The sequence below is a fragment of the Orycteropus afer genome, unplaced genomic scaffold (genome assembly GCF_000298275.1).
Source record: "Orycteropus afer afer isolate SDZICR_OR568_19922 unplaced genomic scaffold, OryAfe1.0 scaffold00101, whole genome shotgun sequence".
NCBI classification, from domain to species: Eukaryota; Metazoa; Chordata; class Mammalia; order Tubulidentata; family Orycteropodidae; genus Orycteropus; species Orycteropus afer.
Genome location: NW_006921688.1, coordinates 5286756 through 5313918, shown reverse-complemented (window position 1 = coordinate 5313918; position 27163 = coordinate 5286756). Strand labels below are relative to the sequence as shown.

The 27163-nt window shown below is 42.6% G+C and overlaps 1 protein-coding gene across 1 annotated transcript in view; it reads right to left on the bottom strand.

Annotated features, from left to right (window-relative positions):
* The window catches only part of PPP1R14C (protein phosphatase 1 regulatory inhibitor subunit 14C), a 134624-nt gene that overhangs the window by 19441 nt on the left and 88020 nt on the right, over positions 1 to 27163 (bottom strand). Inside the window, exons 2-3 of the mRNA XM_007943207.2 lie at positions 16699 to 16782; positions 14292 to 14324 (exon numbers count right to left, since the gene is read on the bottom strand). Coding sequence (XP_007941398.1) covers positions 14292 to 14324; positions 16699 to 16782 — 117 coding nt within the window. The remainder of the gene's footprint in view (positions 1 to 14291; positions 14325 to 16698; positions 16783 to 27163) is intronic.

Sequence of the window (27163 nt, the reverse complement as noted above, 5' to 3'; positions counted from 1 at the left end):
TGCCTATGCATGTGTCATTCTGCAAGCATTTCACCTCATTTAAAAGATAAATAAGCTAAATGGGTATTACATGGTACCCTTTGATTGGAATTATTTTCTGATAAAAGGACATGTGAAAGAAATGCTTTGGGGAGTGGTTTCACCAACCACAGTAGCTCCTCTAAAGGGTGTCCAGTAGAACTCTGGGAGTTGAAATATCCCCCACCTCTTATGCCCCATTCAAGAGTAGGGTGAAGAGAGACACAGCGGGTGAAGAGTCCAGAGATGGGACACCTCTCTGCGTTCTGTGGCCTCTGCTCTCCTGGACCACATGGGTCACACAACTGCCCTGTGTGCCTTCCCCACTTTGTCCCCCAGTACAGTACACACCAAAACCAAACCTGTTGTCGTCAAATTGGTTTCAATACATAGCGATCCTACATGACAGAGTAGAACTACTCCCTAGGGTTTCTAAGGTTGTGACCTTTACAGTAGTAGACTGCTACATCTCTTCTCCCATGAAGCCACTGTGGATTCGAACTAGCAACCATTTGGTTAGCAACAGAGGGCTTAACCACTGTGCTACCAGGGCTCCTTAATGAATACACTAGTGGCTTCCTTAATATGCATATTCATAGGAGCCATCTGCTCTTGGCCCTGAGCCTCACTGCCAAATGACAACAAATGCAGTCAGCTCGCGGAAGTTTCAAGAAGCTACCTGACACTCCTTCCAAAAACCCTGACATGCAACATGGGGACCAGGCGAGGGAGAGGGAGAGGATTCCCAGACCCACCAAAGTGTAGATGAGTAAGAAAAGCAGAAGGCACACATGCCACGTTGGGGAGGTGATGGTAACAAAGGGAAATGTTCCAGACGGCAAAATGGCCTCCCCCAAAGAACCAACTAGGCCTTTAAGGACCACACTGTGAACCTTTATGAACAGATTGTACAGGTCACACAGGAAGCCAGACAATCAGGCAGCAAATCAATACTGATGAACATGCTTCAGGGGTGTCCCCAGCCCAGGGTGATGCTGGGATTTACAAGCATGAATCAGCCCCCAGAACGTGCATCACGCCCCACTGAAATGCCTCATTCCACTCTTTTGGGGGGTGGGAGCATTGTTTACCTTGGGGAGTTGGTTTTCTGACAGGGCACACCAGACCTCCTTCCATTTCTCATTATCTGAGAATCTGCTTATGAATCTGCTACAGGGAAGGGTTTGTCACCGCTGCTGTTAAAACGACTTCAGCCAACAGAATTCCTAAAGGTCGTAACTGCATCCTGGTTATTTTTTCTCCTGTAACTTAAAACCACTGACCCTCCATGTCCGTTTATTTTCTTGACGATATGCCTTGAAAGATAAATTCGTCCTGGTGGTGAGAGCAGTTGTAGTAATTTAGTTTAGAGATCCAGACCAGTGCCCTCAAACTAATTTGTTTTTTACCCAAATTACAACCTTTCTTTGTATGTAGCAGAAGAGTTCGTGTGCCCTCCTCAGAGTCATACTTCCTGGCATTTAATTCTTCCCTCACTCACTAACAGGCTTCTCAGAATCTGTCCGCTTACAATTCAGACAATGTAAAATAAAATCCACACACAAAAAATCCAACCAAGCAAGTAATAAATGGAGTAGATTCAGCACAATTACAATCTCCCACTTTCTAATTGGAAAGGAAAGTAAACTGGTTTTACCAAGGTTCCAGAATATTATTTGCTACAAATACTTGAATCCTGTCTCAAAGGAAGGAACTCACTGTCAAACATTTTGCACTCTGTTTTTGGTTGTGACCCCCACTGTTAAGGATACAGAAGTCCAAAAGTCATGGGTCAAATTGTCTTTCAATCACATGAAATCAGATCCATTCCTCAGTCCAGATTAGTTGACACACAAGAGGGGAATGGGAAGCTATTTTAATGTAGGGTTGCTCAGCTTTTAAAACATGATCACTCATTCTGAATTTCATGAAGAAAAGAACAAGCCATCAAATCACTGGCAACCACTGGAAAATGCCAAGTGTGGCCACTGAACTTTAAAGCCCGTGACTCCTCCATCTCGTCCTTTCTAAAAATAACAATAGCTAATGAGTGGGAGAAGTCCCTGCGTGGCGTGATGGTTAATGCTCTTGGTTCATAAACGACAGGTTGTCAGTTCAAGCCCCCCCAGCTCCTTGGAAGAAAGGCCTGGCAATCTACTTCTGAAAAATCAGCCACTGAAAGTCTATGGAGTGCAGCTCCGCTCTGACACACATGGGTCGCCATGAGTTGGAACTGACTTGATGATAAAATAACAATTACTGCAAAGAAAGGCATCTCTTTCTTCTTCTTCTCCCTTATTATTATCTGCATCATCATCATTAATACTATGGCCACCTGCTTCTGAGAGGGCTGAGAAAAGGGCAGGAAACACCTTCAGATCTGTTCAACGGCTGCATGCCTTTGGCAGCTTCCCCGTCACTTCTAGGTTGGTTTTCCTCAATGGAGACAATCTCCATCCACTTTGTACATTCAGGCAGTCCTCGCATTATAGAGATCTGACTTACATACAACCCACAGTCATGAACCAACCTCCAGAAAGCCTATTACGTTAAAAATCCAAGGTACATACAATGGTTTATAATAACAAACCTGTTACTTTGTGGCATGCATGAAAACATTATGATTGCTACTGTCTTATTATGTTAAAGATGTTTTAGTTTATTTGTGTTTCTTTAATGCTTTTTATGTACAGAAAGTACACTATACTATACACTGTAGACAAAGATAAATATTTAACTGGCATAAGATACAAACCGTACTTGTTTCGACTTCTGTACAGATTCAACTTAAAGACTGATCTAGGGACAGAACTCATTTGTAATCTGGGAACTGCCTGTGTTACACAGAGGCACTTGTGTTCACCTGGTGAGATTTCAGAGAGAGACCAGCAGAAATGGAGAACAGGATTCAGACTCAAATGTAGACCACATGGCAGCTCCACCACACACTGGTTCTTTTATCTAGGCATAGAGAGCCCTGCTGAAAGTGAGGTAGCAACTGCCACACTGGAACCTGGAAGGAAGATGGGGCAATCTACTTCCGTAGTGATACTGCCTCGGAAACCGAAGGAGGGGTCACATGAGTCAGGTCCAACTCAACAGCACATACCAACAACAACAACACTAGGGTAAAAGGAGCCTGATGGCACAGACAGTTAAGTGCTCGGCTACTAGCCCAAAAGTTGGTGGTTCAAACCCACCCAGCCGCTCCACAAGAGCAAGATCCTGGCAGCCTGCTCCCATAAAGACTACAGCCAAGAAAATTCTATATGGCAGTTTCACTCTGTCGCATTGGGTCCCTATGAATCAAAAACTGACTTAACAGCACCCAACAATAACAACTAAGGTAAAGCTACGTATACATAAACTATGAATGAAAAAGAACAAAAACAAAACACGTTGCCATCAAGCAGATTCTGACTCATAGTAACCCTATGGGACACAGTAGAAGTGCCCCACAGTGTTCCTAAAACTGTCAATTTTTACATGTGTCATGGAAGCAGACTGCCACATCTTTCTCTCGCGGAGCAGCTGGTAGGTTTGAACTGCCAACCTTCTGGTTAGCAGCTGAGAGCTTAACCACTGTGCCAGGGCTTCAAAGCTATAGATCCTCTAAAACTACTTTCTGTTAAGCAATTTGGTTCCTAACATAGAGAACCACTGAATAAGCTGACAGTGTGGCATTTCTATCCTTTTATTCCCATTTTAATATGTTTTGAGTACTTAAATTCTCACCACTGCTAATTGTGGCTGTAAGGACTGTTTGAGAAACAGACAGAGCTCACTGCTGAGCCTCAGAACCTGGATTGGTTTCAGGCACACAGATATTCAAAAAGTTTGTTGAACAAAGGAATAAAAGAACATAGCAAAATGCCAGCTGTGTCCCCTCCCATCACCCACAGAGCTTTTCGATGCTGTAAATACCCAGCTTATATTTTCTCTCCACTGCAATCAGCTCAGTGAACAGGACGTGAGTGCGACCACATATGCCATGTAGACATAGGCTGAACAATCATTTTAAATGAGACTAAAATGCTAAATGGATAGAGATCTGACAGGAACAAGATGGGTTGACAATGGCCACCACCAAACTTCTCAGAAAAGTGGCATGAAGTCACCACGACATCATGGCAATAGAATGAGAACCTGCCTTCCTAACAGCAGCATGGAATAACAGAGCAGTCCAGACTCAGAAACATGGTAGGTTTCTATTTACAGATCAGCATCAGACATTCCGTCCCTTCATCAACACATGATAATGACACTCCCATGACCCAGCAGACGACTGGGACCTGGAAATGCCTCCCACCACCAATTTGCAGACTTGGTCATCCCGGATGAAGCCCTGGTACGTATCAGCTTACAGGCTCTCATTTAAAATGATAGGTAATACCACACCTCTATTTTATAAACATGAAACAAATGTACAGAAAAGAAAACCTGATGTTTATCAGAGAGCAGTGACACAGCCACCTTAGACTATATAGAGATTTGTCAGAGCTCACTGACTGGCCTGACAACTTCCCCAGCAGATGGTCATGCAGATGTCCTCCAGCCCATATTAAATGCATTTTCTGTCCATCATCCAGGTACAATGCGGGACCTTCAACGGAACCCAAAGATTTAACAACCATGTAAACTGAGAGTGAAAACTGGGGAAATCATTTAAGAATTTCCAGAGAGATAAAGAACTATAGTGGATGTTACAGATACCAATCTGTGGTCAAAATCCACTCCAACAGCACTTCCTCTTAGCTTACCTTCCACTGTGTCCTAGGAACTTCCCTCCACTCCACTTCACCACCTATGATTTGTTCTGTTAACTGTCAATCAGGTAGCCAGCTAGTCAACATGGTGATCCCACAGCTCCTGCTGGCTAGTTGGTCCCCACACCCTGCTATGCCTGATTTTCATCATACCCACCAGGCTATTACTACTACTGTCATTCAAATCCAAATAAATCCAAATGAAAATTATTCCTTTCTTTTTTGCATTATATAGAAGGAAATACTCTTTTTCTGTCCCTAAATCAACTCTGTTTTAACATCAACAATATCAGAAATGGCAATTGGCAAAAAAATTTACTCAATTGGGGAAAAATTAAAACATCTTTTTTATTTCTCAATCACTAAGGAGTTAGTATGATCACCACAATTATATCACCTACGGTTACTGCATTTTGAAGGGTCCAAATCAGGAAAGTAGAGATATCAAGTATCCAAAGTTTTGCAACATGAGTCCCAGTGGGGGAGGGGAAGCACAAGCCCTTTCCTTACTGACCTATGACTCCCAGGGGATGACACCAGGGACCAAAGTAGATGACAGAAGGTGGCACATCAAAAACATGATCACTTTCGGGTAATTAGCACCACCACCACCACCACCACCACGGTTACATGTTGTTGAGTCTGCCCCAGATCATGGTGACCCTGAGTGCATCAGAGTTTTCCTTCCTTGTTCTCACTTTGTATTGTGGCTTGGGTGGAAGTTTACAGAACAGACTGGTTTTCCATTCGGCAATTCATACACACCTTCCTTGTGACATTGATTGCGGCCTCCACAATATAGCAGCACTCTTCCCACTTCCTCCTTGGGCTTCCTATTTCCATTTCATCCTTCTTTCTTATCATTTCCTACCTTCTGAGCTTTATCTCTGGGCAAACGCTGCCCTTTTGATCTCATATGGTTAATTGGGTTAATTGTTCTATGGAGTGCGTATCTCCCTGGTGTTACTGTTCACCTTATAAGCCTGCCTATGTTCAGCTGAGAGTTGAGCCATGGAGATGAGTTGAGTTTCAGGCTTGAACGGTGACTAAGGAACACAGTTCTAGGGTTCCACAAGTCTCCATCAGATCAGTAAGCCTGGTCTTTCCATGATTTTGAGTTTCATTCCATCAGGGTTTTAAATGTCGGATTTTTCAGAAGCAGATTTCCAGGCCTTTCTTCGAAAGCATCTCTGGATGGACTAGAACCTCCAACTTATTGGTTACCAATACAGGTTTCTAACTGTTTGCCACTCAGGGACTCCTCAGAGAATTAGCAGATTCTTTAATCTGCAGATCCTTCAATCTAGCAGATCTGATTTAATAATTCAAGATATCATTATTTGGGAATTTACATATAAATATTTCCTGAGTTGGAATCAACTCAATGAGAACAATAACAAATGTAACGGAAAAGCATTCCCTCACATAGAATCAGATTCAACTACCATGTTAAGGATATACTCCTTGGCAAGCTTTATGCTATATGCTTTCATATTTATCTTGACTGCTCCACTTATTAACTGTCTAACCTTGGCAAATTTCCTTAACTGACAACAATTGCATTAACCTCACAGTATTGTTATGAAGGTTAAATGAGTTGATGGGTATAATCAATTAATTACTGCCTGGTATACATTAAGTTCCCCTTGATCTATGCACATGAACACAATTAAGTGTTCTGGAAGTACATAGACCAAGGGTCATCATTAGAAGAAACAAGGGTATACTGCCTGGTTTATAATCAGGAAAAGTGTGGATCAGGGTTATATATCCTTTCACCATACTTATTCAAACTCTGTGCTAAGCAAGTAATCCAAGAAGCTGGACTATATGAAGAAGAATGTGGCATCGGGATTGCAGATGATACAACCTTGCTTGATGAAAGTTAAGAGGACTTGAAGCACTGATGAAGATCAAGACTACAGCCTTCAATATAGATTACACTCCAACATAAAGAAAACAAAAATCCTTACAACTGAACCAATAAGCTACATCAAGATAAATGGAGAAAATATTGAAGTTGTCAAGGATTTCATTTTACTTGGATCCACAATCAACTCTCATGAAAGCAGCAGTCAAGAAATCACATGATGTATTGCATCGAACAAATCTGCTACAGAAGACCTCTTTAAAGTGTTAAAAAGCAAAGATGTCACTTTGAGGACTAAGGCATGCCTGACCCATGCCATAGCATGCCTCATATGCCTGCAAAAGCTAGATAATGAGTAAGGAAAACTGAAGAAGAATTGCTGCCTTTGAATTCTGGTATTGGTGAGGAATACTGAAAACACCAGGGACTACCAGAAGAATGAACAAATCTGTCTTGGAAGTACGGCCAGAATGGTCCTTAGAAGCAAGGATGGCGAAACTGTATCTCCATACTTTGGACGTGTTGTCAGGAGGGACCAGTCCCTGGAGAAGGACATCATGCTTGGTAAAGCAGAAGGTAAATGGAAACGATCAAGACCCTCAACACGATGGACTGACACAGTGGCTGCAACAATGGGCTCAAACATGGCAACAATTGTGAGGATGGCACAGGACCAGGCGGGGTTTCGTTTTGTTGTACACAGGGTTCCTATGAGTTGGAAGTGACTCAGTGGCACTTAACAACAACAGCAACTGTGAGGCCTGAGTCCTAATGGCCTCCAGGTAATTCCGACACTCCTTTCCGAACACAGGCTCAACACAACTATTAAGTGCTTAATGATTATTACTTGCTACTAGCATTATTATGACTAACATTATCCTCATTGCAAATAATCCTTACGAAAGTCCTGCGAGTTGGTTATCATTGCCTCCATTATAGATCAGAAATGGAGACTCGGAGAGGTTAGGACCCACAGCTAGGACTGGTGCCCAAGACCCCTGACTCAAAGTCCTCTCTAACTGTGCAATAGAAAAAAATAACACAGTTGCCATCAAGTCGATTCTGACTCATGGAAATTCTCTGTGCTTCAAAGTAGATCTATACTCCTTAGGGTTTTCAAGGGTATGGCCTTTCAAAAGAAGATTGCCAAACCTTTCCTTCAAGGGATCTCTGGGTGGATTTGAACCATCAACTTAGCAGTTAGTAGACAAGCACTTAACCATCTGTACTACCTGAGGCTATAAATAAATGTATTTGAATCCACAAAGATGGCTGATCAAAAAAAAAAAAAAAAAAAGGCACTTTCACAGACTATTTAATAAAAGAACATTAATTGTTAAGCAATTGTTAAGAACACTTAAAAGTTAGGACCAAGTCCTTTAATGTCCTAAATCTCTTGTCAACTCATGTAGCGTAGGAAGACTGGCATGATGGAAAGTAAGAGACCAAGATCATACGTCAGGAAACTTGGGGGTCAGTCCAGGTGCCCTTCCTCACTGCTCTGAGATGCTGGGCAAGTTACTTAAACTCTCTTTACTCAAGTGACCAGTATGAGGGTTAAATAAAATAATATGTGTTAATGTGATGTGAACTACAGAGCTCTGGACAAACATAAGCTTTTGTCCCTCATTTTTTTAATATGGTAAAATATACATAATGTAAAATGTGCCATTTTAACCATTTGAAATGTACAATTCGGTGGCATTAATTATTTTCACAACCTTGTGCAGCCCATCATCACTATGCATTTCCAAGTATACAAAACAAAACCCAAATTCACTGCCATCAAGTCAGACCCGACTCATAGCGACCCCTCCTTGGGTTTCCGAAGCAGTATCTCTATGGAAGTACATTGCCCAATCTTCCTGCTGAGGAGTGGCTGGTGGGTTTGAACTGTCAGCTTTCTGGTTAGCAGTCAAATGCCTTAGGCACTACACCACCAAAGATCCATTTTCAAGTATAAGCTACTATTTTTATCATCACAATTCACGTGATGGTAAACTTTGTTTCATATGGACATAAGTCCAAAAGCAAGACTGTCTGGTCTTTTCTTAAATAACCCCCCTATAACAGATAAATTAGCTTGATCAAAATTCCTTAGCATTTTGCACCATTCCCTCCCTAGAAACCATGAGCTAAAAAAGAACGCAAAGGTGTTCACTTATCAACTCCAGAACAAGTCCGTGTCCCCCTTTCTTCCTCCGTGTCCCCCTTTCTTCCTCGAGGATGCTGAAGAACATTCAAATGGCCCATTCTTTGTCTCTAAAGCCTCCATACAAAAACCAGAGGTGGAATACTTTTGTTCCAGGGGAAGACCCACCACTTTATTTGACTGCATGACCTTAACAGGTAGGTGTAAATATTTTGCTCCCCAGATATTGCAAAGACTGGGAGATAATTCATTTCATTTAATGAAAGTGCCTTCCTACAGCTGGCTTCTCACAGACCAATCAAAAGAGAAAACTGCAGGCCCACTATTTTCAACCTGCTACAGAGTGAACTGTGTTCCCCCAAAATGTGTACTAGAATCCTAACCCCTCTGGTGGCATAGTGTCTAAGACATTTGACTGCTAACCAGAAGGCTGGTGGTTCAAACCCACTAGCCACTCCTTGGAAGGAAGACTGGACAATCTACTTCTGTGGAAATACCACCTTGGACTCATGGCAGTGAGTTTGTTTTTTTTGGTTTGGTGCTTATGGATGCAATCTCATTTGGGAGTAGGGTTTTCTTTGTTATGTTAATTAAGCCTTGAGCATATAGGGTGTGTCTTAAACCTACTCACTTTTGAGAGATAAAAAGAGTAGATTATGTTGAGCCCAGGTTATGAAGGAGTTGTTCAGCGTGAGGAATTTACCAACACATGACAATGCAAGTGCAAGAAGGAGAGTTTATTTGCTAGCTCGAGTTAGGGTCCCTGCTCTCACCAATTCAGTGGTTTGAGCAAAAGACCTCATGCTCTTTTACTATCACAATTTTATAGGAAAAAATATAGGGTGGAGTAGATAATTGGGTTTTAGGGCAGGGGTTTGGATGTCGGAGGGGGGGTTGGAATCCCCTGGCTTCAAAGGTGAGCGAGAGACTTTTTTGGGGCCCGGGCAGATCTCTTTGATATGTGCGAATCCGGGGGGAGGTGAGAGCTGTCTGAGCCTTCAAAGGTGGGCGAGAGACTTTTTGGGGCCAGGCAGATCTCTGATAAAAGCTCTGAGGCATGGGATGTGTTAATCTCCATACTAAAGGCTTCTGGTTTAAGATCTACTTGGAGGCATTAGGACTCAGCATGGGACGTGTTAATCTCCATACTAAAGGCTTCTGGTTAAAGATTTGGGCCTCAGCTCCACAATTAGGCACAGAGAACTCAATTTACTGCCAACTCTCAGGCAGGAAATGAAAGGGTCAATTTCTGAAAAATCCAATCTCTCCAGAGAAATTACTTCCAAACACTGACATTTGAGGAGTACTTCCTCTGGTGGCATAGTGCCTACGGAATTTGACTGCTAACCAGAAGGCTGGTGGTTCAAACCCACTAGCCATTCTTTGGAAGGAAGACTGGGCAACCTACTTCCGTGTAGAGATACTGAATCCTAGTAAAGTAAAAACTATTTCCCCCACCCTGGAACCCAGATGGAAATAGATAAGTAAACTAAATTACCCCCAACTATTTATCCTCCTGGTTAAGCAGATAATTAGATAAGACCCCATAAGTAAACTAAATTACCCCCAACTATATCCCCCCCAAGGCAGATAACCCCTAAGTAAACTAAATTACCCCCAACTATTTCACCCCCTGGTTAAGGAAGATAATTAGATAAGACCCCTGATGGGAATAGATAAGTAAAGTAAATTACCCCAACTATACCCTCCCCCCCAAGACAGATAACCCTGGATGGGAATAGATAAGTAAACTAAATTACCCCCAACTATTTTCCCACCTGGAAGGATGAGTATTCAGTTCCTTAAAGAACTGAACAGAAAACATTCCTTCCTGCAGATGATAGACTGCTAACAGTATCTTAGAAACAACTTGTAAATTAACTCTGGCCCACCAATGTGCAAAAGGGCAAAAAGGAACAAAAGTTAGTTGCAGACCCTCCCCCCTCTGCCCAAGCCCCTATCTATCAGCTGATAACAGGAAGCTAGTGTGACTCATCCTCAGCACTGTTCCCATTTCACATTCACGCCCAAATTCCTCAACCTTCTGTGAATATGCACAACCCCCTCTCCTAAATCTACAAAAACTGTATTGCAATGGCATCTCCGGGAGTCAGATCTGGGTACTGAACTACCCCTACTCCTTGCATTGCCACTTTGCAATAAATAATTTTCTCTCCTTTCAATCTAGGTGTGTAAACTGTTTTGGCCTGACTGCACAACGGGTAGGGACCCGCATTTGGTCCGATAATAACACCACTTCAGAAACCCAAGGAGGGGTCACTATGAGTTGGAATCAACTCAATAACAGTGAGTTTAGTTTCATTCCCCCCGCCTGCTTCAACACACACACACACACAAACCATGGAAAATTCTGGCTTGAAACCTGATCATAGTGAGTCCTACCAATGAACAAGCCATGCTCACACACAGATTCCAGTCAATTTATTAGCTCCTCACACTTAAACATGGCAATATTGCCAAAAATCAGCACAGACAAACCAAAATAGAATACAGGTGAGATTCAGAAAAACGGAGTCAATCCAGAACGCAACAAACTATTAAAAATATAAACAAAGACAAGGAAAGAAAAGGAAACATTGATTGATAGCCTCAAAGAAAAAAGAAAATAAACTGTATCCATGGAACAGGAAGATATTCTAAAATGAAACAATAAAGAGAGATCAGAAAAGGATTCTTGGATTTTAATAAGAAGATAGCTGAAATTAAAAGAAAAAAAAATCACTAGAAAAGCTAGAAGATAAAATCAGGGAAACTTTCCAGAAGTAGAATAAACAGTCAAAGAGATGGAAAACAAAGGGTAAGCTAAAAAAAAAAGGGGGAAAAAATTAGAGCATCAGTCCAGAGACCTAACATCTGAATAATAAGGAGGACCAGAAACATAGAACAGTATGGGAGAAACTAACAAACAAATAACAAAAGACAATTTCTGAAAAACAAGAACATGAGGCTTATAAAATGCCCTGCGTGTGACTAGGAAAGGACACACACCAGAGCGCATCACTGCAAAATCTCAAAATATGGAGATAATACCTGAGATAAAGACTGAGAATGGAAATGGCATCAGATTTCTTAACACTGAAATTGATATAACAATTGAGTAATGATTTTAAAATTGAGGTTTAATAATTACTTTTATCCTAGAATTCTATGTCATCTAAATTATTGATCAAGGCATTTTTATATATGCAAGTATTCAAAAAATTAACCTGCTATATTTTTCTCAAAAAGGTCCTGGATGATGTACTTTAGCAAAAATGAGGAAGACTAAGACTTAAGAATAAGTACCTAAACAGGAAAGCAGTGCAGAGAAATCTTAGGACAGTAGCAAGTCCGCGGACCTAGAGAAGAACTTCTCCAGATTACACAGGAGCTTCAGGAGAAAAGTCTTGGGGAGGGAGGATGGTAATGACATGTTTGAACATACAGGAAATATACTACAATGTATGTTATTTGACAAAGATACTGGAGAGTTCAACAAATATTAGCAACAGGTACTACACAAAATGAAGATAAGGTAGTCATCAATTCCAGGAAAAACAAAGGGCTGAAATACAGCAGCAATTGTAAGGATGGTGCAGGATCAGGCAGTGTTTCATTCTGTTATACACAGGGTCACTCTGAGTCAGAATCAACTTAATGGCACCTAACAACAATGAAGAATACTGAAAATACCATGAACTGACAGAAGAACAAACAAATCTGTCTTGGAAGAAGTACAGCAAAATGCTCCTTAGAAGTAAGAATGGCCAGACTTCATCTCATGTACTTTAGTGATGCTGTCAGAAGGGACCAGTACCTAGAGAAGGGTATTATACTTGGTCAAGGAGGTCAGTGGAAAGGGGAAAACCCTCAACAAGATGGATGGGTGCAGTGGCTGCAATGATGGGCTCAAGCATAGAAGGGATTGGGAAGATGGTGTAGGCCCAGGTAGTGTTTTGTTCTGTTGTACATGGGTCAGTATGAGTCAGAGCCTACTAATTGGCCCCTATCAACAACAGTGACAACAATACAAGAAAGGAGTCATGGTCATATTTCGCTGTTTTACTTCTCAGCAAGAGTATTTGTTTAAATCACAGTACTATAAACCTCAACCACTGACTGAACAAAACAGTATTATACAACTTTGTTGAGGGGATGGAGGGAAGGAAATTGTACAGAGAGTGAGAGAACTATCATCTTCCCCGAAGTTAACAAATGAAAAAAGAAAATAGCAGTAAAAACATACTTGTAGAAATACAAGGGTAACTAACAGATAAACATAAATATAATATGTAAATATATGAACATCAAATACATACCTCTGAGGGGTACTTCAAGAAATTAAAATTTGAAATCTCTAGAAGCTCTGGTGGCATAGTGCCTAAGGCATTTGACTGCTAACCAGAAGGCTGGCGGTTCAAACCCACCAGCCACTCCTTAGAAGGATGGATGGGCAATCTACTTCCATAGTGATACTGTCTCGGAAACCCAAGGAGGGGTCGCTATGAGTCGGATCCAACTCGATGGCAGCGAGTTTATGACTATCTCTATTGCTAAGATGTAAGCAAGATAAGGAGAAAAATGGAGAGTGCAAGAATAAAGCTCAAACAAGTAACCAGCCTCAAACCAAATGATCATAAAACACCTCTGTGCCTGAAAGAAACCTCAAACCAAAACCAAACCCAGTGCCACCCAGTCCGTTCCAACTCAGACACTTCACACACTCTTTTACAAGCATGTTTCCCTCTCATTTTGTAATGATGCCATTTAAAATCCTGACGCCTCCCCTGTGCGTGGATGCTACAAAGAGTCTCTCAAACATGCGATGGATTGTCTCGTTTCTCTGATTTATCGCAGACACATTGAAAATACTTCTCTTGCTTTTATTTTTATTTCTAATCAAAACCTTCATTTCTACGTTGTTTGTGTTTTCAGTCATGAGAGTCTACGGTAAATGCTTTGGTCTAATCAGACTAATATTCACTGTTTCGGTAAATGCTTTGGTCTAATCAGACTAATATTCACTGTTTTCCACACTCATGTCTGTACAGCTGGTAAATATCCAAAGTACGAGAATTCTTCCAATAAAGCTGATTCTCTCCTAAGAGAGAATCAGCTTTAAGTTTTTCTAAAAATGTATGTATGCATGCCTATAACCCAATAGAATGTATTCTCTAGGTATAAACCTAAAACTTTCACTAAAATCATTCCAAATCCCTTTATAATTACCTTTGAAGTAAAATTTTGATAGAAAAGCAAGCAACACACCCAATCCCATTAGCCTTAAGTCTTCCTGAACCAAACATGTTTAGGCTTAGAAATAATGAAATTGGAACTACTCAAGTATATGCACTGACGGATAATAATTACTGCTTAGAAGACATACAACCAAGCCCACTTACTGTGGTTTAGCTTTAAAAATAGACAAAGTGATTTAATAAATAACAAATTCAAATATGACATTTAGAAAAAGAGATTTGTTTACCTCTGTTGGTTTGTAGCAGTCTACAAGGGCTTCCTAGGATTAAATACACAAAAGGTGGATTTTATTATTTTTTAATTAAACACCATTTTTAAAGTGAAATTAAAAATCCTTTTATCTTTATAGTATTATGTCAAACATAGTAAACCAAGATTTCTTATTAACTATCTAGAATCACACTTTTTTTATTCTAGTACCAGTTGGTCATGTGAAGATATAAAAAGTTGTGTCTTTAATATGTAGAAATGTCTTGTTCTTCAGAACATGCACACATACATAACCTACAAGGAAAAAAATTTTTGAATAGGAGATTTATATTATGTATTACCGTAGCACTGAAAACTAAATCTGATCCTTGATGACCAGGTTATGAGTACCTCACGGAGGAAAAGAACAGTGCTTACGTCAAGGAAAGATAGGAGACATTAAGGAGCTCTGGTAGCATAGTGCCTAAGGCACTTGACTGCTCACCAGAAGGCTGGCGGTTCAAACCCACCAGCCACTCCTCGGAAGGAAGGTTGGGCAATCCTACTTCCGTAGTGATACTGCCTTGGAAATCCAAGGAGGGGTCGCTATGAGTCGGGGCCGACTCGATGGCAAACAACAACAACAACAAGGCATCCATTAGGTTGTAGGAGTCTTTGCCTGGTGCAAACAGTTAACACATCGAGCTGCCGACCAAAAGGTTGGAGGTTCAAGTCCACCCAAAGGCACCTCAGAAGAAAGGCCTGGAAATCTCCTTTCAAAGGAGCACAGCCCCTGAAAACGCCATGTAGCACATTTCTACTCAGACACACATGGGGTCACCATGAGTTGGAATCTATTCCAGCAATTAGCTTGGCTCTGATTTGGCTCTGATTTGTAGTTTGCAGGGAGATGTGGACTAACGCAATAAGCTCTAACCTAGGACAGCATTCCACAGGCTCAAACCCACTGATTTTCCTTCTATCAGCTGAATATAACCCAGAGGGATCCAAATGGTTTTAAGCCTACACATCTGGTCAGTGACTTTTTACCCCCTCGTCCTGCATGCACACGCGCGCACACACACACACACACACACTTTTCCTTTCAGTTGCCAACTTAGTTAACATTAAGCTTGATATATGTAAAGTTTCAGCTGTCTGTGAGAGGTGGCAACAATCACACTGGACAAGGAGAGGGGGTCTGGCCAGGCTTCGGCCACACCCCAGCTGTGATACAGCCTCTACAGTCCTCCGCATCCTCATCTGGGAATCAAGGCACTATAACCTGGGGACAGCTGACGCCCCTTTCCTATTCTAAATTTCAAGGAAAAAAAAAAAATTCTGTCATTACATTTTCTATTTAAAAAGAAAAAAAAAAAAAAAACCCACATTGCCAGCAAGTCAACTCTGACTCATAGCAACCCTACTGGACAGGGCAGAACTGCCCCATAGGGGTTACAAGGCTATAATCTTCATGGAAGCAGACTGCCTCATCTTACTCCCACAGAGTATTTGGTGGGTTGAAACCTCCAACTTTTCAGTTGGCAGCTGAGTGCTTAACTCCTGTGCCACCAGGGCTCCTATCTATAGAATTGTTGTTGTTGTTGTTATCTATAGAATTAGTGCCTGGTTTATCTTATGTTTCTAAAAAAATGTATAACCAGATGCTATTCTCTCCCAAGTAATCCTACCAACACAAGAGAAAAACCATTTAACTGAGTCTGCTCACTCCTCAGGGAACACTGGTCATTATTAACACATTAAACATACACATGCATTAAATTTAAATGTGCCTTTTGTTAGCTTTCTGCGATCATCTGCCATTGGGGATAACCAACTGCCATTAACAGTTTTTATCAGGGCAAGCAAAGGATAATGGCAGGTCAGAGGTCAACTGGTTTTAAGAACTCCCAAATGCAGATTTATAAGTTTTAGATTTGACCTGCTCCGGAAAGGGAGAGTTTTACTGCTCTGGACTAAGGAAACACAAGACATCTCCAAGTCCACTGTAGTGGAATGCTCTAAGGAGAGCGTCCTCCAAAAGCCAGTATTTTATTAAATTGAATTATGCTCTAAACCAGCTTATCTGGAACTTGATTTTATGAATGATAAAATCCAAAACTGGTCAATGGATCTTTGAGGGCACAATGAGCTCTCTCCCAAGAAGAGGCTGGAGAAATTCATGTTCACAAGGTGTTTTGAGAACTGGCGGGAGTCAAAGCACTGCCTAATCAGCCTGTTACAAGTCTCTGTATACTCAGGACCAGGGCTTCCCTCTGGGCTAGGACCCGTGGCCAGCCCTGTGCCAACACCACCACCGACCGGCAGAGCTCACTCACCAACACCACCACCAACCGGCAGAGCTCACTCACGCCAAGCCCTGGAGACCTTCGGGTATGAGAGCATTCGTTGTTGGAAAGGTGTGGGGCTTGAGAGCTGCTTACCTGTAATTTTAACGCTCTGTCTTCATCACTGTCTGCGTCAAGCAGATCGTCAATGTCAATTTCCACATCAGGCATTTCTTCTTCCTGGGGGAGGGGGAAGAAGGCATTTCATTCGTGAGAAGGTAAATTGTACTGAACTAACTCAGATGAGTTAAATAAGCTACTAGATTGTCAACTGAGGGGGATGACAGAGAAAGGGGGAGGAGGAGAGACTGGGGGGAGCAGGGGAGAGGGAAGAGGGACAGGAGGGAAAGGCAAAGGAGGAAGAAGAGAGGGGAGGGGAGGGCAACATGGAGGAAGGAAGGGGAAGGAGGGGGAGGGGCAGGAGAAGGGGGGGAGGGGGAGCAAAGGAGATTTAAGTCACAAGAGCAGTGAAAACCAGTATTTCAAAGAAGACATTTATGGACTTGGTAGCAGAAAGCTGAACCCGTGAGTCTATAAGGGGTACCGGCAGGTTACAGGGTAAGTGTTCAGAGCTATAGTTGGTGACTACCTCGCTCTTTATGCAGGGACCACCTCTCTCCTCACAGCACTAAACAAAACAAAACAAACTCATTGCCATCCAGTCAATTCTGCCTCATAGCAACCCCTGAGGCAGTGAATCTCTAGGAAAGTAGATTGCCCCATCCTCCTTCCACAGAGCAGCTGGTGGATTTGAACCTCCAACCTTCTGGTTAGCAATCAAATGCCTTCAGCACTACACCACCAGAGCTCCTTCCTCATAGCCCTAAATCTGGGGAAAACCAATCTACCATGAGGTTCCTGAGACAAGGTGCTCAGCTCAGCTCTGGGCATCAGCATCCCCCCACACCAGAGAGGACACGGGATCCACCTGAAACCAGTGGGGGCTTTGGAAAAAGAAGCTCTTTTGTGAGAAGCAGCCCCACCCTGAACTGAGAGCTGGCTGAGGAAGAACAAAGCCCTGGCAGTCATCTTGCAACCAGGAAGGAAAGCAGAGTTCAGAGTGAGTCTGACTCATGGCGGGCAGAGCAGGGAGAAATACAAACACAAGGTTCTGGATAACACCACCAAGTCACTGCATCAAACCACCGCTGAAGCCTGCCATGACCTCTGAAGCCCTGAGCCAGTTACCCTCGCTTACTGTTTCAGCAGAGTCTCGCGATCAACTGCTGACCAAAAGGTTGGGAGTTCGACTCCACCTAGAAAAGTGCCTTAGAAGGGAGGCCTGGCAATCTCCTTCCAAATGGTCACGATCATTGAATATCCTATGGAAATGGTTCTACTCTGATACACATGAGGTCATGATGAATCACAGTTGACTTGACAGCAACTCATGACATTTTAAAATTTTTTTAGCCACTTTGTGTTGAGTTTTCTGTTCCTGCAACCAAAGCCAGCCCAGAAAAGAGAACAAGGTAATCAACAGGAATTTGGTAAAAAACCGCACTAATTGGGAATCTCTACTTCCAACACAAGTGGGTCTTTGCTCCCTCTCACCTCTTCCATCTCCTGAGTCTTCCCTCTACCTCTCAGAACAGAACTTTAACCATCAAATTAAAATAGCATTGAAGACGGTCCTGAAATTCTGAATTTATCTTTCCATTAGAGCCACCTGCACCCCAGCCCCTCCGGCCACAGGAATGGCTGATGGTGTCTGTGGAGCAGAGGGTGATGTTTCTTCACTGCGTTGCATAAGCTCTCGTCATCTGGTCTCCCCGTGCAAAGCTGGTTGCCTGACTGTCATCTTTCTAATTAAAGGCCTTTATTAAGGTAGTAGCTCTTAACCATTTTACTTTCCTGCCCCAACACAAACCCGAGGAGTATGACATACTAGCTCCGGAGTGCAGGTCCTCCATGGGCAGGAATCATTCCAGAAACAACCCTGTCCTGAGTCCTCCCATAATACTGAGTTGGAATCAACTTGATGACAATGGGTAGTAAGTTATTCCTGCTCCTATGGGGAATCTCTGCTTAGATCCTATTGCTCAGATGTAAAGTATACATAACCCACCAAAGTGGGTATTTATCAATGGGAATGGTTTAGCCTCATCTGCAAGGTTTGGACTCTTCAGCCTAATTTTCCCATTTGTACCACACCCATTAACAGGAGCTGATACTACTAGAAATGTTGTTGTTGTTGTTATGTGCCATCGAGTTGAACCCGACTCATAGTGACCCCTTTTTGGGTTTCCAAGGCAGTATCACTACAGAAGTAGATTGCCCAACCTTCCTTCGGAGGAGTGGCTGGTGGGTTTGAACCGCCAGCTTTCTGGTTAGCAGTCAAGTGCCTTAGGCACTATGCTACCAGAGCTCCTACTACTAGAAACAGGAAGTGTCATTTATCCAGAATAAGGCTAAAGGCTGACCACCTTTCTACTACCAGGAACATGGGCTCTGGGGCCAGGGGCATCTTGGGTCAAAGCCTGGCTCTGCCATTAACCCACTGTGTGACTCTGAGCAAATGTCTTAACTTCTCTGGCCTCACTTTCCTCATCTATGAAAATGGGAAAGGAAATAACTACGTAGAAAGGATTAAATTAGTGAGTTGACATCAACTTCTTCATACACCACCAGGCCCATAGCTAACACTTCTGAGCCCTGATTATTATTTCTATACTGGAAGAGGTGTGATCCATACAGAAAAGCTCAGATAATACAGGGCTATCATTCAAAATCCTTCATTTTACTAGAATCAAAATCTCTTTAAAAATAGAATAAAATAATAATAATAACAAAAGATGGAAAAGCTTATCTCCTTAGAAAACTTGAATCACCTTGGAACTGGGATCCAGTGCTTGTTGCAGTACAAGTAATAGAAGAGAAATTTAAAAAAAAAAGTAATCACTGGGCCTCCTAGACACTCAGTCTGCATTTAGAATTGATGCAGGCATCCTACCCTGTGATTGGATGGTTCTGGGCTGACGGCTGCGCCTTCCTTCACTAGAGTCCATCCTGCACTTGTATCCAACCAGGCTGGCTCTCAGACTGGTGCAGTTGCTGCCGTTGTTGTTAGGTGTCATCGAGTTGGTTCTGAGTCACAGCAACACTATGTTCAACAGAATGAAACAGCGCCTGGTCCTAAACCATCCTCACAATCCTTGCCATGCTTGAGCCCATGGTTACAGCCACCATGTCCATCCATCTCATTGAGGGTTTTCCCCTTTTTCACTGACCCTCTACTTTACCAAGCATGGTGTTCTTCCTCAGAGACTGGTCCCTTCTAACAACATGTCAAAAGTACATGAGATGAAGTCTGGACATTCCTACTTCTAAGGGATATTCCAGCGTACCTACTTCAAGACAGATTTCTTCATTGATCTAGAAGTCCATGGTATTTTCAATATTCTTCACCAATACCACAATTCAGTCAGTTCTTCTTCGGTGCACCTTATTCAGTGTCCAATTTTCACATGCATATGAGGCTACTGAAAATACCGTGGCTTGGGTCAGGCACACCTTAGTCTTCAAAGTGACATTTTTGCTCTTGAATACTTTAAAGAGGTTTTTTGCAGCAGTTTTATCCAGTGCAATACATAGTCTGAGTTCTTGACTGCTGCTTCCATGGGTGTTGATTGTAGATCCAACTAAAATGAAATCCCTGGGAACTTCCATCTTTTCTGTATTTCTTATGATTTTGCTTATTGTTCTATTTATAAGGATTTTTGTTGAGGTATAATCCATACTGAAGGCTGTAGTCTTTGATCTTTAAGTGCTTCAAATCTTCTTCACTTTCAGCAAGCAAGGTTGTGTCATCTGCGTATTGCAGGTTGCTAATGAGTCTTCATCCAATCCTGATGCTATGTTCTTCTTCATATAGTCCAGCTTCTCAGATTATATGCTTAGCATACAGATTAAATAAGAATGGTGAAAGGATACAACCCTGACACACACTTTTCCCGATTTTAAACCATGTACCATCCTCTCATTCTGTTCAAATGACTGCATCTTGGTCTATGTACAGGTTCCTCATGAGCACAATTAAACGTTCTGGAATTCCCATTCTTTGCAATATCATCCATAATTTGCTATGATTCACACAGTTGAATGTTTTTGCATAGTCAATAAAACACAGGTAAACATCTTTCTGGCATCCTTTGCTTTCAGCCAAGATCCATCTGGCATCTGCAATAATATCCGTCATTGCACATCCTCTTCTGAATCTGGTTTGAATTTCTGGAAGTTCCCTATCAATATACTGCTGCAACCATTTTTTAATTATCTTCAGCAAAATTTTACTTGTGTGTGCTATTAATGGAAATGTTCGATAATTTCCACATTCTGCTGGATCACCCTTCTTTGGAATGGTCACAAGTATGGATCTCTTCCATTCAGTTGGCCAGGTAGCTGTCTTCCAATTTCTTAGCATAAACAAGTGAGCACATTGCCACACTACATGTGTTTGTTGAAACATCTCAACGGGTATTCTGTCAATACCTGGAGCCAGGTTTTTCACCAATGCCTTCAGTGCAGCTTTGACTTCTTCCTTCAATACTTGTACTGGTTCTTAATCATATGCTACTTCCTGAAATGGTTGAATATTGACCAATTCTTTTTGGTACAATGACCCTGTATTCCTTCCATCTCCTTTGGACACCTCCTGCACTGTTCAATATTTCTTCCAAAGAATCCTTCAATATTACAACTCAAGTCTTAAATGTTTTCTTACATTCTTTCAGCTAGAGAAATGCTGAATGTGTTCTTCCTTTTGGTTTTCTAACTCCAGGTCTTTGCATATTTCATCAAAATAATTTACTATATCTTCTCGTGCCACCCTTTGGAATCTTCTGTTCAGCTCTTTTATTTCATTATTTCTTCCATTTGCTTTAGCTACTCAATGTTCCAGAGCAAGTTTCAGAGTCCCTTCTGACACCCATCATATCCTGTATCTTTAAGGACCTTTTACTTTCTTCATGTATCATGTTCTTGATGTCACCCCACAACTCGTCTGGTCTTCGGTCACTGGTGTTCAATGCATCAAATCTACTCTTGAGATGATCTCTAAATTCAGATGGGATATACCAAAGGTCATATATGGCTCTCATGGTCTTGTTTTAATTTTCTTCAGCTTCAGTTTAAACTTTTATATGAGCAATTGATGGTCTGTTCCACAGTTGGCCCCTGGCCTTGTTCCAACTGATGATACTGAGCTTCTCCATTGCCTCTTTCCACAGATGTAGTCGATTTGATTCCTGTGTATTCCATCTGGCAAGTCCACATGTTTAGTCCCCTTTTATGTTGTTGAAAAAAGGTATTTGCAATGAATAAGTCATTAGTCTTGCAAAATTCTACTATGCAGTCTCCAGCATCATTTCTTTCACCAAGGCCATATTTTCCAACTACCAATGCTTCTTTGTTTCCAACTTTCACATTCCAATCACCAGTAATTACCAATATAGTTTAATTGCATGTTTGGTCAGTTTCAGACTGTAGAAATTGGTAAAAATCTAAGGTTGGCAGTTCAAACCTACCAGACACTCTGCAGAAGGAAGACTGGGCAATCTACTTCTGTAAAGATTTACCACCTTGGAAACCCAAAGGGGATCGCTATGAGTCAGAATTGACTCCACAGCAGTGAGTTTGGTTTCTTTGGTTTGGCCTTAGTGGTTGGTATGTAAATTTGAGTAACAGTACTGTTGACTGGTCTTCCTTGTAGGTGTACGGGTATTATCCTATCACTGACAGCACTGTATGTCAGGACGGATCTTGAAATGACAGGCCACTTGTCTATCAGTTTGTCATACTGTGGTGGCTTGGGTCTTGCTGTGATTCTGGAAACTATGGCACTGGTACTTCAAATACCAGCAAAGTCATCCACAGTGGACAGATTTCAGCAGAGTTTCCAGATTAAGACAGACTACAAAGAAGGAAGTAGTGGTCTGCTTCTGAAAAACTGGCCACTGAAAACCTCATGAACAGTAGTGAGACTGGTATGGGGCAGCTGTTTAAAAGCAGATGCCTATTTTTTGGGGTTTTTTTTTTTAACTTTTATTGTGGTGAAAACACATACCAAGATATTCAGCACCATAACAACTGCTGCATTTACAGCTCAGGGACATTGACATTTTTCATGTTGTACACCATTATTGCTATCCTTTTCCAAAGTATTCTACCACCATTAACATAAACTCAATGCCCCACAAACAAAAGCTTCCCCTTTCCTGATCCCTCCTACCCCTGGTAACCACTAATAATGTTTGGTTTCTGTGTGTGTATACAGATAAATATAGATATAGATATAGATTTTTTTAACCTATGTTGGAATTTTCCTTCCCCTCCCATCCCTGGTAACAAACAAAGACTTTTGTCTTTTCCTTGACTTTTTACAATAGTGGATTAATATAATATTTGTCCTTCTGTGATTGATTTCTTTCACTCAGCATAATGTCCTCCAAGTTCATCCATGTTATGCGGTGTTTTGTAGATTCTACATTATTCTTTAATGTTGCACGGTATTCTATCATGTATATGTACCATAGTTTGGTTATCCATTCATCTGTTGATGGGCACTTAGGTTATTTCCATCTCTTTGCTATTGTGAATAGTGCTGTGAAGAACATGAGCGTGCACATATCTATTTGTGTCCTGGCTCTTACTCCTTTAGGATATATACCTAGTAATAGGATTGCTAGATCAAATGCTTTTTCTATTTCCATCTTTTTAAGGTATCATCACCAGGAAATGCCATTTTTAAGCCTCTCACATGCAGGGCAGAGGCAGTGGTCGTTCAGTGGGAGAATTCTTGGCTCCCATATGGGAGACCTGGGTTTGACTCTTGGCCAACGCACCTCACGTGCAGCCACTACCTGTCCGTCAGTGGAGGCTTGCATATGCTATGATGCTGAGCAGATTTCACTGGCCCTTATAGACTAAGACAGACTAGGAAGAAAGGCCTGGCAATCTACTTCCAAAAAAAGCATCCTACGTAACCCTATGCATCACAGCAGTGCAATGCCATTGTGCTCAGGGTAGCCATGAGCTAAGGCTGACTCAACAGTATCTAACCAAAAGGGCGGGGCAGGGATGTGGGGACAGGTGGGGTCTCCGCCAGGGAAGTATGTCAAGAGGAATCCAAGGCTACACTTGGTTGTCAGAGCACAGGAACCCACAGCAGATGTGCAGGCTGCCTGCCTCTCAGGCACCAGCCTCCATGGTTGCCACCCCTTCCCTCCAACAGGCTGGTATTCTCTCATCCAACGCACCCTGTGCCCAACCTTCTGGTTTTGTGTATATTTAAAATCAACAACAGAAGGAATTCTGGTGGGGGACCAGAGCCATTTAAAGAGCCACAGGTAGACAGCTGTATAACTTTCAAAGGTTTGCCATGTTTTCCATAGTGAAGGGGCCAGTGTGGATGAAACCACCAACAAAGAAATTCACTAGATTACAAAGCAATAAACTGCGCATGGGAAGCCACAGTGCTGAAATCACCCACAGTCCCTTCTCGGGCCAATGACTTGTTCAAGCGGTGTGCATGGGCTGTGAAGAAGAGCTGAGAACACACGGCAGTTCGGGCAAATGCAGCCGGTGATTAAGCCAGCAGTGTCCACTGCAGGAGCTGCCTCAGGAACGACCATCTAAGGCTAAAACACTCAGAGCCAGTTCCAGCTCACTTTGTTCAAGGAAAGCAAAAAGGATAAATCCAGACGTTTTGATGAGTATAGCAGTCTATGCAGCCTCCCCCTTACCTGCCCCACCCCAGTAAAAACAACAGTCATTTGGGTTCAGTATTTAGCCTTTGTGTGGACACTAAGTGTACACTGATGTCATAGTTTAATGGAATAGCTCATTAAGCAGAGGACACGGGACATAGAACCTTTCAGAGGCATCATACAGCTAAGGGGAGCTCAGCATCTGCTATTCTTAAAGGAAATGAAAGAACAAGAAGTGAATAATGCCCCCCAAGAACACCACAGCAACGGGTGCCCCTGCAGACAGCATCCACACAGTGGCGATGCCCTGCCGAGTCTGGTGAGACAGGCTGTGACTTGCGCGAGCCCACACAGGAGATGCTCTCAGTGCCCGCCTTCATTAGGATTACGTCAGCTCGCCTTCAAGTGCTGCATCTGACCCATTTTCCCCAACCCTTGAGATATGTGCTGTCCAATATGGTAACCATACACGGCATTGAAATTTAAATTCATGAACATTAAATAAAATTAGTCATTCATTTTCTCAGTCACACTAGCCATGTTTCAAGTGCTAAACAGCCACACGTAGTGAGTGGCTACAGTACCGAGCGGTGTGGACATGGAACATTTCTGTCATTGCGGAAGTTTCTACTGGACAGCGCTGCTCTGCATTCCACTCATTCAGTAGGCCAGAAGTGGGGAAGCAAAAGATCTTCGCCTCTCAAAGGAACCCAACAAAAGTAAAGAAAATACCCGGCATCTTGAGGTCATCACCATGACCCCCCACCACCCTTCTGCCAGTTTGCCACACCGTGGTGGCTTGCATGTGGCCACGATGCTGGAAGTGATGCCACCAGTATTTCAAATACCAGCAGGGCACCCATCGTGGCCAGGTTTCAGCAGAGCTTCCAGACTATCTTCCAGACTAGGGAGAAAGGCCAACGATTAGTCAGTGAAAATCCTATGGACCAAAACAGAAACTGTCCGATCTAACACTGGAAGATAAACCCCCTCGGTTGGAAGGCACTCAAAATACACACTGGCTGCAAAATGGCCTCAAATGTACTAATGACCATGAAGATCATACAGGACCAGGCAATGTTTCTTTCTGTTATGCACAAGGTAATCATGAGTCGGAGCTGACACAATGGCAACTAACTCCACCACCGCCATTATCCAAGGGCATGTGGTTGGGAACCCCTGGCTTGGTATTCCAAGTGGGAAAGCTGACACAAGCTAAGTATTTGCTGACTAATTATAATAATCATTAGATGTGGGCACTTTCTACCAACCTATGACAGTTCTTGTTATTCCCATCCATATTTATAAGGCCATTCTTTCCCCTCCCTCCTCTTCACATTACTGGTTTAAGAGGCCACTGGGTCTGCTACAACCTATTACCAGAGGAAACTCATAAGCATAGGGCTATGTTTAAAGTTTCAAGGGCCACCACCAGGATGCAGGCCTCTGGCCCCCGTTAGTGTTAGATGACCCTAAGGCCCATGACTGTGCAGTGGTATAGGAGGTCTCCAGGCTCAGCATGCAAGTGGGAAGGTGGAGTGAATGCCAGCGATGCAGAAACAAATCCTGGGTGAGAAGGACAGAGAGACGGGGGCAGTGGAGGTCCACGTAGGAGTCTTAGAAAGCAAAGACTACATCTGGTACTGAGTGCTAAAATCATCAACCCTTTGCCATTGAAACAATTCCAACTCATGGTGAAGTGGTGCAAATGGTTTATGCTTGACAACAAATCTAAAGATTGGTGATTTAAATCTACCCTGCAGTACTGTGGGAGAAAGGCCTGTCAATCTGCTTCCATAAAAATTTCAGCCAAGAAAACCCTATGCAGCACTTCTTCTCTGAAACAGACGGGGTCACCAGGAGTATCAAGTACAGACTCCTGAACGTACTTGGGACATAGTAGTTTTAATGTAGAGTGTGGACAGGCTCTAAATGTGACTAAAGCTCTGCTTAGCTCTATCTTCTGATAGAGCTTTAAAAGCTGTGTCACTGAACAGCCTTGGTGAAAAGTCAAAGCCCATAGAAGGGCATGAACACCCACAGCCCACTGTGGTTTTACTGGAGTTGAGTTGTGTTTGGGTGTTTTCCCACAGCATACCCCCAAATAGTGGCTCTGGTGATAAGAAGTGAAAGTCACCTTCAGAGGCCCTGGAGGAAGTTACCATCTAACACAGGCCCACACAGTCAGAGGCCCTCCTGATCTGCCTACAAAGTGAGCTCCTGAATCATTTCTACACACCATTCTGGTCGTACATTTGTTGAGACGCCACTATAAGCAACGCACTGTGTGTTAGACACTATAAAGCCCTGCCTCAGAGGGGCTCTCTACGCACAGCTCTAACAAACAAAACACATATGATGGCACCAAATGAGGGTGGCGAGCCCGGAGTGTGTTAGTGACCCAGGCAGAGTAAAACCTTCCAGCTGGGGCAGGCAGGGAGGGTGCCACCCTGGAGGGGAAACAAGCTGGCCTTGTGAAGGACAAAGAGACCTGGGAGTCAGATAGCTCTGGGATGAAAGTATTAATGCCTATGGAGGCCAGGCAGGTAACAGAACTGAGATCTGAGTCAGGTGGGTGTGCTATAAGGAGTAGTGGGAAGTGTGGCAAACTGGAGAAAACGTGTAACAAGGAAAGGCAGCAAGCAGAGAGCACTCCACTCCTGTCCACTGCCACATGTTAGCAGTATGCGCTCAGCTGCCAGATATTCCAACTTCTCAGGAAAAATCAAAATACAGATTTTTAATACAAGAATATCCCAATGTCTAAAACTTGGCTAACAATTTCTTAAAATATCATAGCTGTTGTGGAGTCGATTGTGCAGTGGTATAGAAGTCTCCAGGCTCAGCATGCAAGT